Source organism: Lissotriton vulgaris, chromosome 1_1, assembly GCF_964263255.1.
Source record: "Lissotriton vulgaris chromosome 1_1, aLisVul1.2, whole genome shotgun sequence".
Taxonomy (NCBI): Eukaryota; Metazoa; Chordata; class Amphibia; order Caudata; family Salamandridae; genus Lissotriton; species Lissotriton vulgaris.
The window spans coordinates 1,059,307,764-1,059,323,131 of NC_141685.1; the positions used below are offsets into that span (position 1 = coordinate 1,059,307,764).

Genomic DNA, 15,368 nt, shown 5'->3' on the forward strand with positions numbered 1-15,368 from the left:
TAGCATGTGGAATGCAGGCTGAAGGGCGAGCTTAGCGAGAGTTCTCATTTGGAGTCTGGAGGCTGTTCGTTCACTGGCCAATAAACCTACATACATGAAATGAACTATGTTTGGTGTATTTTTTAAGATACATCGCCACAAAGTGTTAGTGTTGTCAGGTGTGAAGTCATACTGTAGCCATTTCCCCCCAAATTTTACGTCGTTATTTCTCAAAATTAGACTTTTTGTGCTGGTGGCACTTACTGGACTTTGGCCTAAGACCTCTACATTTAAGGTCCGAATTTGTATTCACATTTTTTATAACCTCTTCCACGCTGACCCAGGGAAACCGTCCACCTCCCACATTCGATTCCGATAGCCCAGAGGCCATCTTTTCCAGCATAATGGTGCACACGTGTCATGCCTGTTACTGTCCAAAGGGATCATGACATTCCTTCTAGGGACAGACTAGAGCTCCATGGAGACATGGCCTCAATTGCACAGGCAGCACAAGGGGTAGGTTGGGGGCCCAAATTGAGCACCAACCACTGACTGTCCTCGGAACATCTATTAACGTCCGCCCTGACAGGTTCGATTGGGGCCATCGCTCCACAGAGCTCTGGTCTGTCCTCAGAAGGTATACTACATGCCTGTGCAATGTATACAGAGAATGGTTCGCATACATGCTAGATGTTCATCCCTGTGTGAGTAGATAAAGGTTGACTGGTCTGACAAAATGGCATGATCCCTTTGGACAGTAACAGGCATGAAACATGTTGACCCTTGACTCACTAACTGTAGCCAGAGTACACCATTATATCTACCTCTTGCTTAACCTACGTTTTAAACCATGACAAAAGGGACCCACATTAAATGGCCTTTGGATCCCTCTAAGTCATTTTTAACGCACATTCCCATCGTATTCTACTCACACCTCCCTCCTCACACTGGAAAAAAGAATAGAACTCTGGCAAAGTGCCCCTTCGAGGGGCCTGTTGGGCATTGCAGCGCCGGCCCAACGAGAAGCTGCCCAATGATGAAGCAGGACACCCTTCGGTGTTTGTGAGGGCCTTTGTTCCTAAAGGGAGTACTCCCTTTGACTTATCCAACTGGCAGACCTAGATCCCTACACAGGAACTGCCCACTTCTTATGTTTCTAGCTGATCTAGAGCCGCGTGTGCTGGACATTATATAGCTCCAGTCCCTCGTCTTTTGTTTGTGCTCCTTTTCTGTAGATCCGAGGGAGTTGAAGAGAACCGAGCAGACGGTGTTGTATAAAGGGACATGCAGCTGTTCATTATGACACCTCACTTCCGGCTCCCCCTGTTCCTGTTCGATTCATAACTGACGTACCCGAATTTTTCATGTGAGGTTGGTGACTATACTGGGGGGCAAAGATTTGTAAAATTAAGGGAGGTTTCTTCGCAGCTGGGGCAGACATTGGAGAGGGGCATTGATATGGCATCTGTTGAGCTGTGTAATACTGTTTGTTTACTAGAATACAAAAAAGGGTAAACCCGGAATCACTGGGACCTGGGTACAAGGCGATATGTATAATAGTGGTCCCAGTGCGTTACTGGCTTAGTAGTGAGGGGGAAAGAGAAAAGTTTTTTGATAATACAAGTCATAGAACCACATGAAAGGAGAAACACAATATATCACCAATGGAGGGAATTTTTGGGGTCGAAACGTCAACTTCATAACATTTGCCAATACAGAATTGACAGTGATGGATTAACTGTGTTCCTAATTGCTATATGGCGGATATGTACAGTAACTGTGGATTTTGACTTTCTGATATATTATGTATATATACCAAAACTGTACGTGATTTTTTGTCACCTCCACTCAACTTTCCCTTCCATCCACTACTTAACATGCCTTTCCCCGCCTTTCCCCTTGGCACCGCACAGTTTGATGTGATACTTGTTAAGGTGTTGTCTTGCTAAAAATTATTATTTTTTAAATGTGTTTTCCCAATGTGATTAAACAACATTGGTGATATATTGTGTTTCTCCTTTCATGTGGTTCTATGATTTGTATTATCAAAAAACGTTTCTCTTTCCCCTTCACTACTAAGCCAGTAACACACTGGGACGTTCTAGAATATATGAGCATATTCATTTGATTTGTGAGTGTAACTTTGGCGATTAACAAAATGTTTAATGAAAACATTTTTTTTTTAAATCACACCTTACTAATTCCAGCTACCAAATTGAACAGGGTTTGACAGCAACTCAAGCTGACGTTATGTCTTTTTCTAGTTATCTTTTCTTCTGTTGTAAACATTTGACTATCTGCATCCTTTATCTTCCTAAGTAAGCTTCTGTTGGCGAATAACTTTGATCCTCTGGTCCAGTTTTGATAACAATAATCTTCATAAAACATTTTCCTTTTTTTGATCTACACTTGGTTTGGGCCTTGACATTCTTTATATCTTTAACAGTACTACTTTGTAAAATGTGGCAAAGAACGCACACACCACCCCCACTTTGTCAGAGAGTACAATCTTGCCGCTCAAATCATGTTACAAAATGGGAGCCAAGGTTACTTTACGGGAAAACCTAGTTCACTTTGCAGACCATATAATGGACCTAGCAAAATAGGCTGGATCCCAAATGTTCCCATGTAAAGTCTGTTGTTAGGAACTCTGCAAGATGCCTTGCTGCAGCTCATCACCCAGGTCGAAAGATCTCATTACAGTCTGATATTCTGAAAGCTACCCAGCCATTACAGTTAAACCCCACAAAGCAGTTGCGGTCAGAGCTCATTCTGGGAGAAGCTGGCAGATAGCCACCTCAGCGCTTGTTAGGCGTAAAAAGGTGCCCATTGCCTTAGACACTAGTAAGGCTTTCAAAAGGTACCCTTGGTTGGTGAATGAAACACTCATTGTGTTTGTTGAAGTACTCCAAGATCCTTGCTGCCAGTGTGAGCCTAATAAACGAAGCCCAAACCACAAAGGTGGCGTAAACATCTTCCTTCAAGTGAGATCCCCAGAAAGTGGGGTCAGCTCCCATGAACTTCAACAAACCTTCGAGGCGTCTCTTCAGGACATCTCTCACAGATTAGCTAGACGTCTGTATCACAGCTGCCACTTCCATAAGGGAAAGTAAGGCACCAGTGCTAGGGCTACACTTGGGTGCTGCACCAAAATTACAGGAGACAGGCCAGAAATTGATCTGTTTCCATGCTGGGGAACACATCAGCTGGTAAAATACTAATTTGCTTGAAGCACTGAAAATACTTGCACCTTTGTCTCTGCTGCTTTTTCCTTCAGACCTATTTGTTAATTGTAGTGGTGTTCAGATTCATTTGACAGTGAGACCCACGTTCATCCACCAGCAATTTCCACATTTGTGTTTTTTCATGTTTAAATTGGTATTCCAGAGATGACAAAGTCCTGGTTCTTATGCTGTCCAAATCCTTTCCAGCGTGGGTGCCATGTTCGAGTGAGTCAGGGCCTGCTCCGCAGCACCCTAGATGCTGGGTTCATTTGTTGTGTCTGCAGGCAAAGGAGAGAGTCCTTGTTATGTTATGTGTAGGTCTGTATACCTTTGTGTACTAAGTGATCATTGCAGGGCTCCCTATTAGTTGGCACCCACACTCATAGTGGGAACCTCCTGGTTCTTATTTGCAGGAATTTGCCATTAGAGGTGTCCGTTATAGGTTACCTCTGGAAATCTCGCTGTCCAATCACAACACTGTTAGTGTCCAAGAGCGCATCGATACAGACCGCCTTTAGGTAACAAAGTCCTAGAAAGCAGCAATCTCCCGCTGTAAAAGCTGGTGGAGGTAGTTACCTTGCATAACAGGATGGACCACTTACTAGACCATAGCATGGTCAAGAATATTGTGACCATAATATTGAACGACGAAAGTGTAAGGTCGTAAATATTGTTTACAAAAATGTCACCCAATAAGAGTTAATAAAGTAAAGTGTACACCCAATGAAGCGATATTTTTGTTCATGATGTTAGGCCACCATATTCATGTCAGACAATATTTTTATTACCAATATTCTGAAGTATAACTGAACACCAGAAAATCACTTTATTCCTGAATAAAACTGAATGCGATAATCCGGCCTAGTGGAAGCATTCCTTGTCAGCCCCCTCCGTCCGGAGACTTGTCCCAGAGAACTTTGAAGGCGCTTGTTTTCATCAAGTGTTGGCTTACGGTGCTGAAGGCCACTCTTACGACCCGCAGTACATTAAAAATGATAATGTGATTTTTGGCCTTACGTTTCTGTACACAAATTACAATGCATGGGTTACAAGCGTGTATACTTTCCTGCAAGCGAACTACCTACATGCAAGCAAAATACTCTAACTAGACACAAGTTTGGCCTTGTATTCCAAAAACTCGAATGTATGGCCGTTCAAGCGAAATATTTCTTTCAGATAACAGCAGCTCCTGAAAATACTATGAAGGCGATTTTACAAACTATGTTTACAACTGGGAGCAACCCATGGCATAACTATATAAATACAGCGGTGGAAAAGCTACAACTAGCCTTAGAAAATGTGTCTCAAAACATCATATATTACTCTGGTATCAAAATTGCCATCAATACGGAATCAGCTGTCACGAGAAAACAATTTCAAGGCCTTATTGGAAAAAGGCACATATGCCCCAATAATAACCTCATACTAAACCCAAACTAGTCAACAGTATCTGCATCAAGCACTGGGCAAACGCTGCCTGAAATGGGTTGATGCCCCTTCCAATAAGAGAGTTTAATGTCGGCCGGAAATCGCTCTCAAATATCATAGGTTGCAGACTGTGTGACTACGAAAAAGAGTCGCTGGTTCGCCTGCTGTGCTTTAGACAACGCCCATTGTATGCTTCTGAGGCCATCTTTTTTACATCATGGCATACGTACTGTCACAGAGGCGCACAATCTCATATTCTCTTTGGAAATAGTGTCAGATATGGCAAAATGTGACAAATTTATACACTTGGTAGGGTCAGTGTTAAAGGAAAGGCTGCTGGAAATAACTCCCCAAAGGCTGTACATTGCCCCCCTCCCCAACCAGGGAGCAGCACATTGAGTAATAAGCAATGCACTTATACACCTGATGTTTTTATTGGGCCTGGGAGGAGTTTGCAGGGTTCTGAAGTGACATAAAAACTCCACAGAGGTTGAGGTATTTTGGCCCTGGATATTTTGACTGCAATATTCTGGTAACTCAATATTCCCTCCTTGATATTCTAGACTACTACGGATGTAGAGGGAGTGACTGGGTAGAAATGTTAGAGTAGGAATTAGTGTGACAAGGACAAACAAACTGGGGCGATGTTGAGATTGTCTTCAAGCAAGACTTACTTCTGCAGCTCTAAACAGGCCATGGCTGTACAGAGAAGCTCTAAGTGACAAGAATCAAGGGTAAAGCCACTATAAAGATTCATCACTGATGAACCCTACAATAAAGGGTACAGCATTTGGACACACGTTCCTCTTTTTTAAACAGGTAAAAACTATTGTACCCTGCCTCACCCTCGCCTCGACTCTTATTTTTTTTTATGTCCGTATCCTGCTCATTCTGCCTTGCAATAACAGAAAGTATTTCTTCTTGCCAGTTGAGGCTGTAATTTTATAGTTATTTTTCTTTATCTACTTAAAAATATAAAATGGACTGGCTTTTCTCAGCCCGTCTTCCAATGGAAAAAGGACTTCTAACAAGCTAGATGCAAGTTTTTCTAAGATCTGGTGCAGGTTCCTGCCATTGTTACCTATTGTCAGTGGTTGTATGTGATATCATAGAAAATCTATTTCGCAGAATACCATTACTGATAAATCATCTCACCTTAACTGTTTATTGGACATTACAGGGTGAATGGCATTTACCATTTCATAGAAACCAATTCATAGAATGTTCTTTTTCTCGAAATTAACTTATGCATGATTGTTTTAAGGTATAAATGTAATGATTGCAGGTCTTACTTTCAGAAACATTTGTTGGGGGTATTTATTTGAGTGCTTAACTCCAAGGGACGTTATTTCAGTTTTATATCATTTACATTGTAAAGCAATTACTTTGGATGCTTTTAATTCACTGAGCCCACACCCTCGCCTAAATACCATCCTTCCCAGACCCCCCCACAACCCCTGAACACTATCCATCCCTGACTCTTAAACCCCTCATCATGCGAACCTCCACCCATGCCTGAGTCCTATAACTCCCTCACTACCCCTAACCTCCACCCATAACTTAACCCTTACATTCCCTTACTACTTCAAAACTACCATATATCTGAACCCTAAAAGTAACCCTCACCAACCCTAAATACCATCAACCCTGCCCCCTAGAAAACCCAACACAACCCTAAACACCTATCTCAGATCCCTAAAAACTCCTCACTACCCCTAAACACAATCACCCCAGACCCCTTAAATTCCCTTCTAAACACTACCCATTCCAGAACCCTAAAAATCCTTTAGCACCACTAAACTCTACCCATTTCTGAACCTTAAAAAACCCCCTCCAGCCCTAAATACCATCAACCCTGACCCCTAAAAAAACCATCACAACTCTAAACACCTATCCCAGATCCCTAAAAACTCCTCACTGCCCCTAAACACAATCACCCCAGACCCTTTAAATTCCCTTCTAAACTCTACCCATTCCAGAACCCTAAAAATCCTTTAGCACCGCTAAACTCTACCCATTTCTGAACCTTAAAAATTCCCTCCAGCCCTAAACTCTGCCCATCTGTGAGCCCTAAAAACCTATTAAAACTCCTACACTCAACACAAACCTGATTCCAATCATCCGTGTACCCTAAAAAGCCTTCAACACTCCTAAACACCAGCCATTCCTGACACCTAACAACCTCTAAACTCGACCTGTCCGCGAAACCTAAAAAAAAAACCTTCTAAGCCAGAACTTGCCTATCCCTCACCCGTTTAAAACAAAAACATAAAAAATCACCCCTAAACATAACCTATCCCGGAGCATATAAAACCCTCACTACCTCTAAACTCCACCAATATCATTTTCTATTTTTCCACAAAATTATCTTTCCTAAAATGTTTCCTTTATTTTTCTAGTTTCTTGTATTTCCTTAAGACTGTCTATCCCTAAAATATTTTTTCTATGATTTGGTTTTCTTCTGTATGGGTTTTCAGTTCTTGTTTTTCTATTAATTCACATTCATCAATAGTCAGTATCTGACAGTGTCCTGTTATTGCTCCTACAATGTTTCTGTTTATTTTCATAATGCTTTTTCTGCATAGTTAGCTTTCGTCATTCTTTCTTCTTCATTTTAGTTTTGTTAAATCTTGAATTGCATAAATCACACAGTATTGTGAAGAAATATTATTACAAAGGGGATTATCCGGCCACTATGGCTTCAGCCACACCTCGGACATGCGGTTGCGCCGGGAAACCCTTTTTGGGTAGCTGCTGCGCATTATAAATTCAAATAATAAATAAAAGGGAATGTATTCTACAGAAAGGGACAGACAGGGGCTACAGCAGCCCTGGCTTCAGGTCAGGTCGACTGGGTCCTGTTGGCGCTGATAACTGGCACAAGAGCAAAACAGGGGTTGTAATGAATTCCTACTCAGCTCTCTTTTGATGGCCTCCAGCTCAGAACTAAAATCCAGAAATGTAAAAAATAAGTTATTGGCCTAGAGGTACAATGGCTATTAAACACAGTAAATGTATTGGCACAGTCTGAAAGATGCCTTCCTGCAACTGGTGCGCTTCTGGTTTATGGGGAAACATCCTTTACAACGCAACTTTTACCACGCAGTGCCTTTACGACGCAACTTTTACAACACAAACCATTACAACACATTGTGCTGGGGGGCGCTCTAGGATAGGGAATAGGTTTCATTTACTATCCAACACCTTCCCTACTATCCACGAGGACTGGAGTTGGAATAGTAAATTAAACTATTCACTATCCAGCGCCCCAAAGCACTATGCGTTGTAAAGGCATGCGTTGTAAAAACCACGTTGTAAAGGCATGCGTGGTAAAAGCATGCGTTGTAATGTCATACATCCGGTTTATGGCTGCATCACTTACATTACTCACATTCTTCCTGATTGGCTTCTCTAAAGGTGTAATCGTGTTTCCGAAGCAGCCTTTACCAACACACTATGAGCCACATGTAGTAGGCCACTTTGCAGTCACAAACCCTGCAGTTCGCAAATTTAGAGGGCTTGCAACCGTAAAAGGACTTTTTGGTATTAACTAATCCCATTTTGCGATTTGGTTAAGGCTTAGTCAATCGTAAAAGGAATTTAGAAATGGATACCGAATTGTAATTTGGAAGCAACATGTTTAAGGCATCCTTTCCTAATTGTGATTCAGTACCAGATGGATTAATGGTTTGCAACTGTAATTCCAGTTGCAACCACTGAAAAGCTACAGACACCTCAAAGGAAGTGGTTAATCATTCATAAAAAGAAAGGGGTCTTTTTGGGACCCCTTCCCTTTTGTGAATGTCAAAAAAAGTTTGGTGGGGAGTAAGTAGTGGTCCACAGAACCACTGCAAACTCTCATACAAAACTTTAAAAAGTAAACTTTTCTTTTTAAATGCAGCCCTTTTCCTTTTAGGAAAATGGACTGCATTAAGACAGGTTTATTTAAATGGGATCACAGACATTGTGGTCTGCTGACCCTAGCATGCCACCATCCCTGTGAGGGTCTCATTAGAGTGACTTACAATTTGTGACCTACCGCATTAATATTCATGAGGTTGGTTGAATAGCAACCCACTTCGAATAGGAATTGTGAGAACTGACCTATTAGTACATAGTTTGATTCACAAAGTCAGAATAGATTTTCAAAATCGGAATCGATTTGCAAAAAGTTAGTGTGCAAGTTGCTACAGTTTTTTGCAAACCAGTTGTTAGTACATATGACTGTTTGTGTACTAAAGCCCCTGCATACCAGCTGTCTTCGAGACACACACTGGCTTCTCACCAAGAAAGTCTTCACAGATAATGCAGCTCTGCTAAGTACCATGCATCACTAGCTGGATCATTTGAAACATTTCTGTGAGATCATTACGCATGTAAACTGAGCCCTACTTTCAGTACCAGAAGGGTTCAGCAGGCTGTGCCTTTATTATGCTAGTCAGTGACATTCAGCAGTGCCATCCTCATGATAACCAGTGATGGGCTTGGTTACTGAGGCACTAATCTCATAGCATTACAGTATTTGTGCCTGCCCTCGTGAAGGACTGGGCGAGACCCTTGCGAGTCTCCCTCATCGATCATGTTCGCAATGTCGTGGTTGCATCGCACTAGTGGCTACAGTAGTGGGAGTAGTGGCTAGTAGAGTCACATTAGGTGCTCCAGTCTTCTCAGACCTTCTCTGCTTAGAGGTCATACCGAGCAGACTTCAGTTGTTGCGAGGGTATGGTTGCGGGGTGGGACAGGTGGAGGAGGACCACCATGAGAATAGGACAAACAATGAGAAAGAGGTTCAGGAAGATGAAGTCAAGGGCGAGTAGGAGAATGAAGAATAGGAGGGAAAGAAGAAGACAGGAGTGGAATCAGAACCACCAGGAGGACCATGAACTCTAGGAATACCAGGCAGACCAATAGCAGCACCATCAAGAGCAGGAATATAGGACCAAAAGGACCATGCCTAGGCAAAGCAGGACCAGGAGGACCAAGCCCAACAGGATGAGGGCAAGTGGTTTGAGGTGGAAGATGGAGACCAAGCCAGGGTGGAGGAAGATCAGGCCCACCAGGAGGAACAGCAGGACGACAAGGATTATCCAGATCATAGGCCCAGTAAAGCCAGAACTAGGTGGGCATGGGGCAAGACAGGATAGGCAAGACTAGGTGGAACATGGCCAAGAGAATGCAGAAGACCAGAACCACCAGCAAGGCATGGACTAGGCCCATCAGGACCACATGGCCAGGAGGATGAGGGCCAGAAGGATGAAAGAGTGATGAAAGAGAACCAGAAGAGGGAAACAGGGAGGGAAGTAGGGGATGGAAGATGAGGCATCAAGACCTCCAGAAGGAGGAGAAACAGCAGGCCGACAAGGAGGATATCTACCATGAAGACCAGGAAAGTGAGAAGGGCCAAGGCCAGGAAGGGCCAAAACCAGGTGGTGGACCAGGAACACCTGGAGGAGACAGGAAACCTGTAGGAGCAGGATAGGGGGGAACAAGACCAGATGGCTCGGAGGTGTTGGACCAAGAGGATAAAGAATAAGGAGGAAGACCAGGAGGAAGATGAGAAGAACAGGTGGAGGAGAGCCAGGAGGAGGAAGTAGGGGGCAGAAGGACCACCAGAGGACTAACAATACTAAATGATATACACCGGGTCACCAGGAGAACCAAGCAGGCCAGAAACGAGCTGACCAGAACCAGTAGAACCAAAATCAAGAGGGCCATGTCCAAACCCAATAAGAACACTAAGACCAGAATCACTAAGAGGACCATGGCCATCAGGGGAGGGCAGCAACACCAATAGGATCAAAAGGTCCAAGATGACCAGAAAACCGATGACAAGGACTAGCAGGAGAGCCAAGACCACCAGGAAGACCAGGACCACCGGAAGCAAAAGAACAATCAGGAGCAGAACCACCAGGAGGATCAGGACCAGGAGAATCAGAACTAGATGGACCAGGATAAGAAAACCAATAGGGCCAAGACAAGAAGTTCAGGCAGGATCAGAAGAAAGAGAACCAAGAGAAAGGGCCACTAGGCCAACCATTACCACCAAGAGGACCAGTATGAAGAGGGCATGGGGAAGGGGAACCAGAAGGAAATCCAGGAGGAAAAGGAGCCACCACAAAGACCAGGAGGACACATAGAGGGACCAGAACAAGGACTAAGAAGAAAAGGAGGATTAGGGGGACCAGGACTAGAAGAAAAATCAAGAACATCACAACCGAGAGCACCCAAAGGACCAGGACCAGAAGGACCAAGACAAGGAAGACCAAGAAGACTTTTACCAGGAGGACTTTGACTAGTAGGACAAGCAGTGCCAGGGAAGGAGGACTATGACCACAAGGACTAGGGCTACCAGGAGAACTAAGACTGGACCACTAGGAGACTCTGGAATACTTGGGGAGGATAGAGACATGAACGAGGAGGATAACAGAAAGACCAGGAGCATGACGACTTGATGAACAGGAGGAACCAGGAATACCAGGAGTTGGTGGATCAGGACCATGGACAGTGAAGACAATAAGTGTTGCTAGGATACATGTATTAAACAAGCTCTTAAGTAGAGAGGCCAAGTCTCTCAAACATTTCCTAGTTATGCTTCTCTAGGCTGCACTCTCATTTGATACCCCTCACATTTTTCAGTCCACTTAAAGCACTGTCTACAGAGAGATGTGCTTTTAAAAGCAACTACTTTTATGGAGTGGCAGGCTGAACAAATTGAGTGACATATTCAGAGTGTGGAGAGATATTCAGAAAGTGACAGGCTATGGAAAGATGGTCAGGCAGTGACCTGTTCTGGCTGTGGAGAGATGTTCAAGAGTTCTTAGAGGGACAGGCTTAGACTGTGTAGAGATCTTGAGGAAGGAGCAGGCTGCAACCATGGAGAGAAATACATATTAAGCAATGCTTTTGACACTTCTATGTAGACAAATACCTTGTCAATCTTCTCCATGCTCATTTGAGACTGAGCCGCCTCGTTGTGTTCTGATTGTCGTGATGGAGGTCTCTCCAGTGATTGTGATAGCCCTCCCCTTGTCTGCTGATAGAGTAGTCCGTCTGATGGCTGAGAGTCTAGCCTTGTGGTCTGCTTGGAGAGGAGTCTCTCTTCATCATCGCCATGGTGCCACTGGGATTGCTCTGCCAAGAAGCTTTCAGACTGTCCAGGTGGGGGCACACCTGAGTGGTCAGAAGGCTGCCTGTCAAGTTGTCGTGAGGGAGTAGCACTGAATGCTCTAGAGAGCGGCTGGACAGGTGCCCTAGAGGGTGGAAGGTTTGGCTCTGTGGACAGGGAGTGGTGAGATATCCTGGAGGGGGACTGGTCAGACACTCTAGAGGTTGACTGATTAGTACCCCTAGAAAGAGAGCGACCCATTCGCCTGAGGAGCGGTTGCTCACAGGTCCTTGAGGGAGTCTGGTCAAATATACTTGTTGGGGACTGATTAGATGTCCTGGAGGGGGACTGGTCAGACACCCTGGAGGAGGATTGGTCAGACACCCTGGAGGAGGACTGGTCAGACACCCTGGAGGAGGATTGGTCAGACACCCTGGAGGGAGATCTGGCAGACATCATAGAAGAGGAATTATCTGACACTCTGGAAGAGGATTGGTCTGATGTCCTGGAGAGTGATCCGCCAGTTCTCAAGAGTGGTCCTTCAGAGGTCCTTGATGGTGACCTGTCAGTCACTCTGGAGGGAGATCGGTCAGATACCCATGAGGGGGACCGGCCTGAGGTCCGTGAGAGTGAACGGCCAGTTCTTAAAAGTGGCTGCTCAGAGGTCCTTGAGGGTGAATGGTCAGACACCCTGGAAGAGGACCAGTCAGATGCTCTGGAGGGGGACCGGTCAGATGCTCTGGAGGGGGACCGGTCGGATGCTCTGGAGGGAGACCGGTCAGGTGCTCTGGTGGGAGACCGGTCAGGTGCTCTGGAGGGAGACCGGTCAGATGCTCTAGAGGGAGACCGGTCAGATGCTCTGGAGGGAGACCGGTCTGATGCTCTGGAGGGGGATCGATTAGACACCCTCGAGGTTGACTGACCTGCGGTCCTAGAGAGAGACCGGCTAGTTGTTCTGAAAAGTGGCTGCTCCGGGGTCCTGGAAAGCGATCGGTCAGATTTCCTGGAGGGGGACCGGTCAGACGTTCTGGAGGGGGATCGATCAGACACCCTCGAGGTTGACTGATCTGCAGTCCTAGAGAGAGATCGGCCAGTTGTTCTGAAAAGTGGCTGCTCAGGGGTCCTTGCATGAGACCGGTCAGAAACTCTGGAAGGGGACCTATCTGATGTCCTGGAGGGTGTCCTGTCTGATGTCTTGGAAGGTGGGTGGTCAGAAACCCTTGAAGGAGACCGGTCTGATGTCCTGGCGAGCAACCTGTCTGATGCCTTGGTGTGGGAACGGTCAGATACCTTTGAAAGAGACTGACCAATTATCCTGGCAAGAGGTTGATCTGCGGTTCTCATGGGCTTCCGGTCAGACACTCTGGAGGGGGAGCGGTCAGAAGTCCTGGAACCTGACTTGCCAGTGGTCACAGGGGTAGACAAGTCAGCGGTCCTGGAGGCTGACCGTCCAGTCATCTGAGAGGTAGGCTGAGTAGAGGTTCTGGAGGCAGATCGGCTAGAGGCCCAGGACAGAGACTGGTCACTCACTCTAGAAGGGGAGCGGTCAGATGATCTTGAGAGGGACTGTTCAGACACCCTGAAAGTAGACTGGTCTGAGGATCGGGATAGTGATCTGTGTGGGGTTCTGGAGGGAGTCTGGTCAGTAGTCCTTAAGAGGGGCTGGCCAGTTGCCCAGGATGGAGACTGGTCCTTTGAAGTAGAAGATGACCGCACAGTGCCTCTGGAGGGGGACCCACCAGCTTCGACCTGCAAAAAAACAACAGGGTGTAAATATGCTTGGGTGGTGAATTCAAGAAAGTCTGCTTTGTAAATGCTAACCTGCACAAAAAGTTCCAGTATCTTTGATACAGGAGAGGGCTGTGTAAAGACAAGTCTATTCAAAGTTTTAGGTCCGAGTTTGACAGTGCAGCTGTCTAAAAATAACGATTGCTTCCAATAAATACTATGAGTCATTTGTATGCCCCTTTTAAACACTGGCTTTTATAAACCTGCCTCTTTTAGCCATTGGCTTGAGACTTTGCCAATCACATTTTAGCTCAGCCCAGAGGAGTATTTCTATTGCACCTAATGCCATTGACTGTTTTGTTTGGGTGCATCTCTACACCCAGGGAGGGCCTTTAGCCTGTGCAAGCTGGACCCTTGGGCATAGTACTTTAGAGGGGCAGCAATTTTCTTCCACTGTAGTTCCAAAGAAAAGTGCATTTAAACTCTGTTTCTCTATGGTGCTGGTGCGTTTATCTGCATTATGGGGGGCGTAGCTTCAGAGGGGTTGTTTGGGGTGCTATACCACCCCCTCAATAAATGTATTTTCCTATGAATAGTTGGGTGTAGGTACTTTCAGTCTGGTCTGGTGAGGTGTCTGTCAGATCACACCTGGGATTTTTTCATGCGCACACTGACAAAAAAAACACACACTCATATATCTCCCGTTTTGAATGTCCTAAAAGACATTATTTTACCAAATATTGTGTTTCTCTCACTTAGCCTGCATTCCCCTCCCTTTTTGCTGCCCTTTAAGCCCCTCTCAGAAGCCCTGCTTGTCGTATAATGTATTTTAACGTTATCTGCTAGGGTGATCATAGGGAAATCTAAAGCTCACCCCCACAATCTAACTGACCAAGCTACGCCCCTGGCATTATGACTGCTTTTCTTCTCATGGCTCTCCATTCTCTTGCCCTCCTCACCTTCCTTCTACCCTCCCATTTTCTTCAACACAGTTAAGGAGAATGAGCAGAAGGCGGAGCCTAATCTGTTTTTGCCCATGATGCTCTCTAGGTAAAGGTTAGTTCTGCCTCTGCCTCCAAAGGGCTGTGCATGCATTAATTACTGCCATCTTAAAGAACAATCTCACTGTGTGAGAAAGGGGCGGGCCAAGAATCGGGAGGGACCTCGTGCACAGAAGTACCTACGAGGCACTTATGAAACCCACTCCGCCCCCAAACCCCCTCCTCAGAAAAAAGAAAGAAAAAAGCTTGCTGAGGCTGGTGCCGCCGTCTTGTTGTGTATTCACACCACATGTTGCCCGCCTGCAGTTTAAAGTTTCGGAAAAAGAGCTGAAAACCACTACTTACAGTACAGTGGATTTCAGCTCGTTTACCCTGCCACCGTGAGATATCGGCTCCTCACCGGGTGGCCAATATTGTGTGACACAGGGTGGCACCAGGGCTTTAAGTGGGCCGGGTCTCACCGGTGCTGAGCACCAGCAGTGTTTTAAAGGGGGCTGTGAGAAGTTGGCCTGGTATATGCTGTCCACTAATTAAAGTGGGCACCTTGCACCAGTCCAAACAACCCTTATTGATGATAAGGTCAAAGACAACCTTTAAAGAAAGCTATCCTACTGGTAGCTGTGGAAAGCAGCCTTCAGGCGAAGTCTGGAAGGAATGTAAAGCAGCTTGTTTTACCAGATTAGAACCTCCTGAATAACCAAATGAAAGGAGAACCACACATGAGATATATAAAATATATGTTTTTATTACTAAACACTATCTACTAATCTCTATACGAGATTATGGCAAAAGGCACACAATTATTAATCAATAGCACAATACACAGTGGGCTCCAGGGGAAGACCAAACCATATATTAAGAAAGTGGTATAACAGCCACGACTTAACTAGGCACAGTGCCTAG

At 45.2% G+C, this 15,368-nt stretch overlaps 1 protein-coding gene across 1 annotated transcript in view; it reads right to left on the bottom strand.

Moving 5' to 3' along the window:
* Positions 1-15,368, bottom strand: part of TRIOBP (TRIO and F-actin binding protein) — a 525,566-nt gene that overhangs the window by 251,039 nt on the left and 259,159 nt on the right. Inside the window, exon 11 of the mRNA XM_086962950.1 lies at positions 11,560-13,485. Coding sequence (XP_086819076.1) covers positions 11,560-13,485 — 1,926 coding nt within the window. The remainder of the gene's footprint in view (positions 1-11,559; positions 13,486-15,368) is intronic.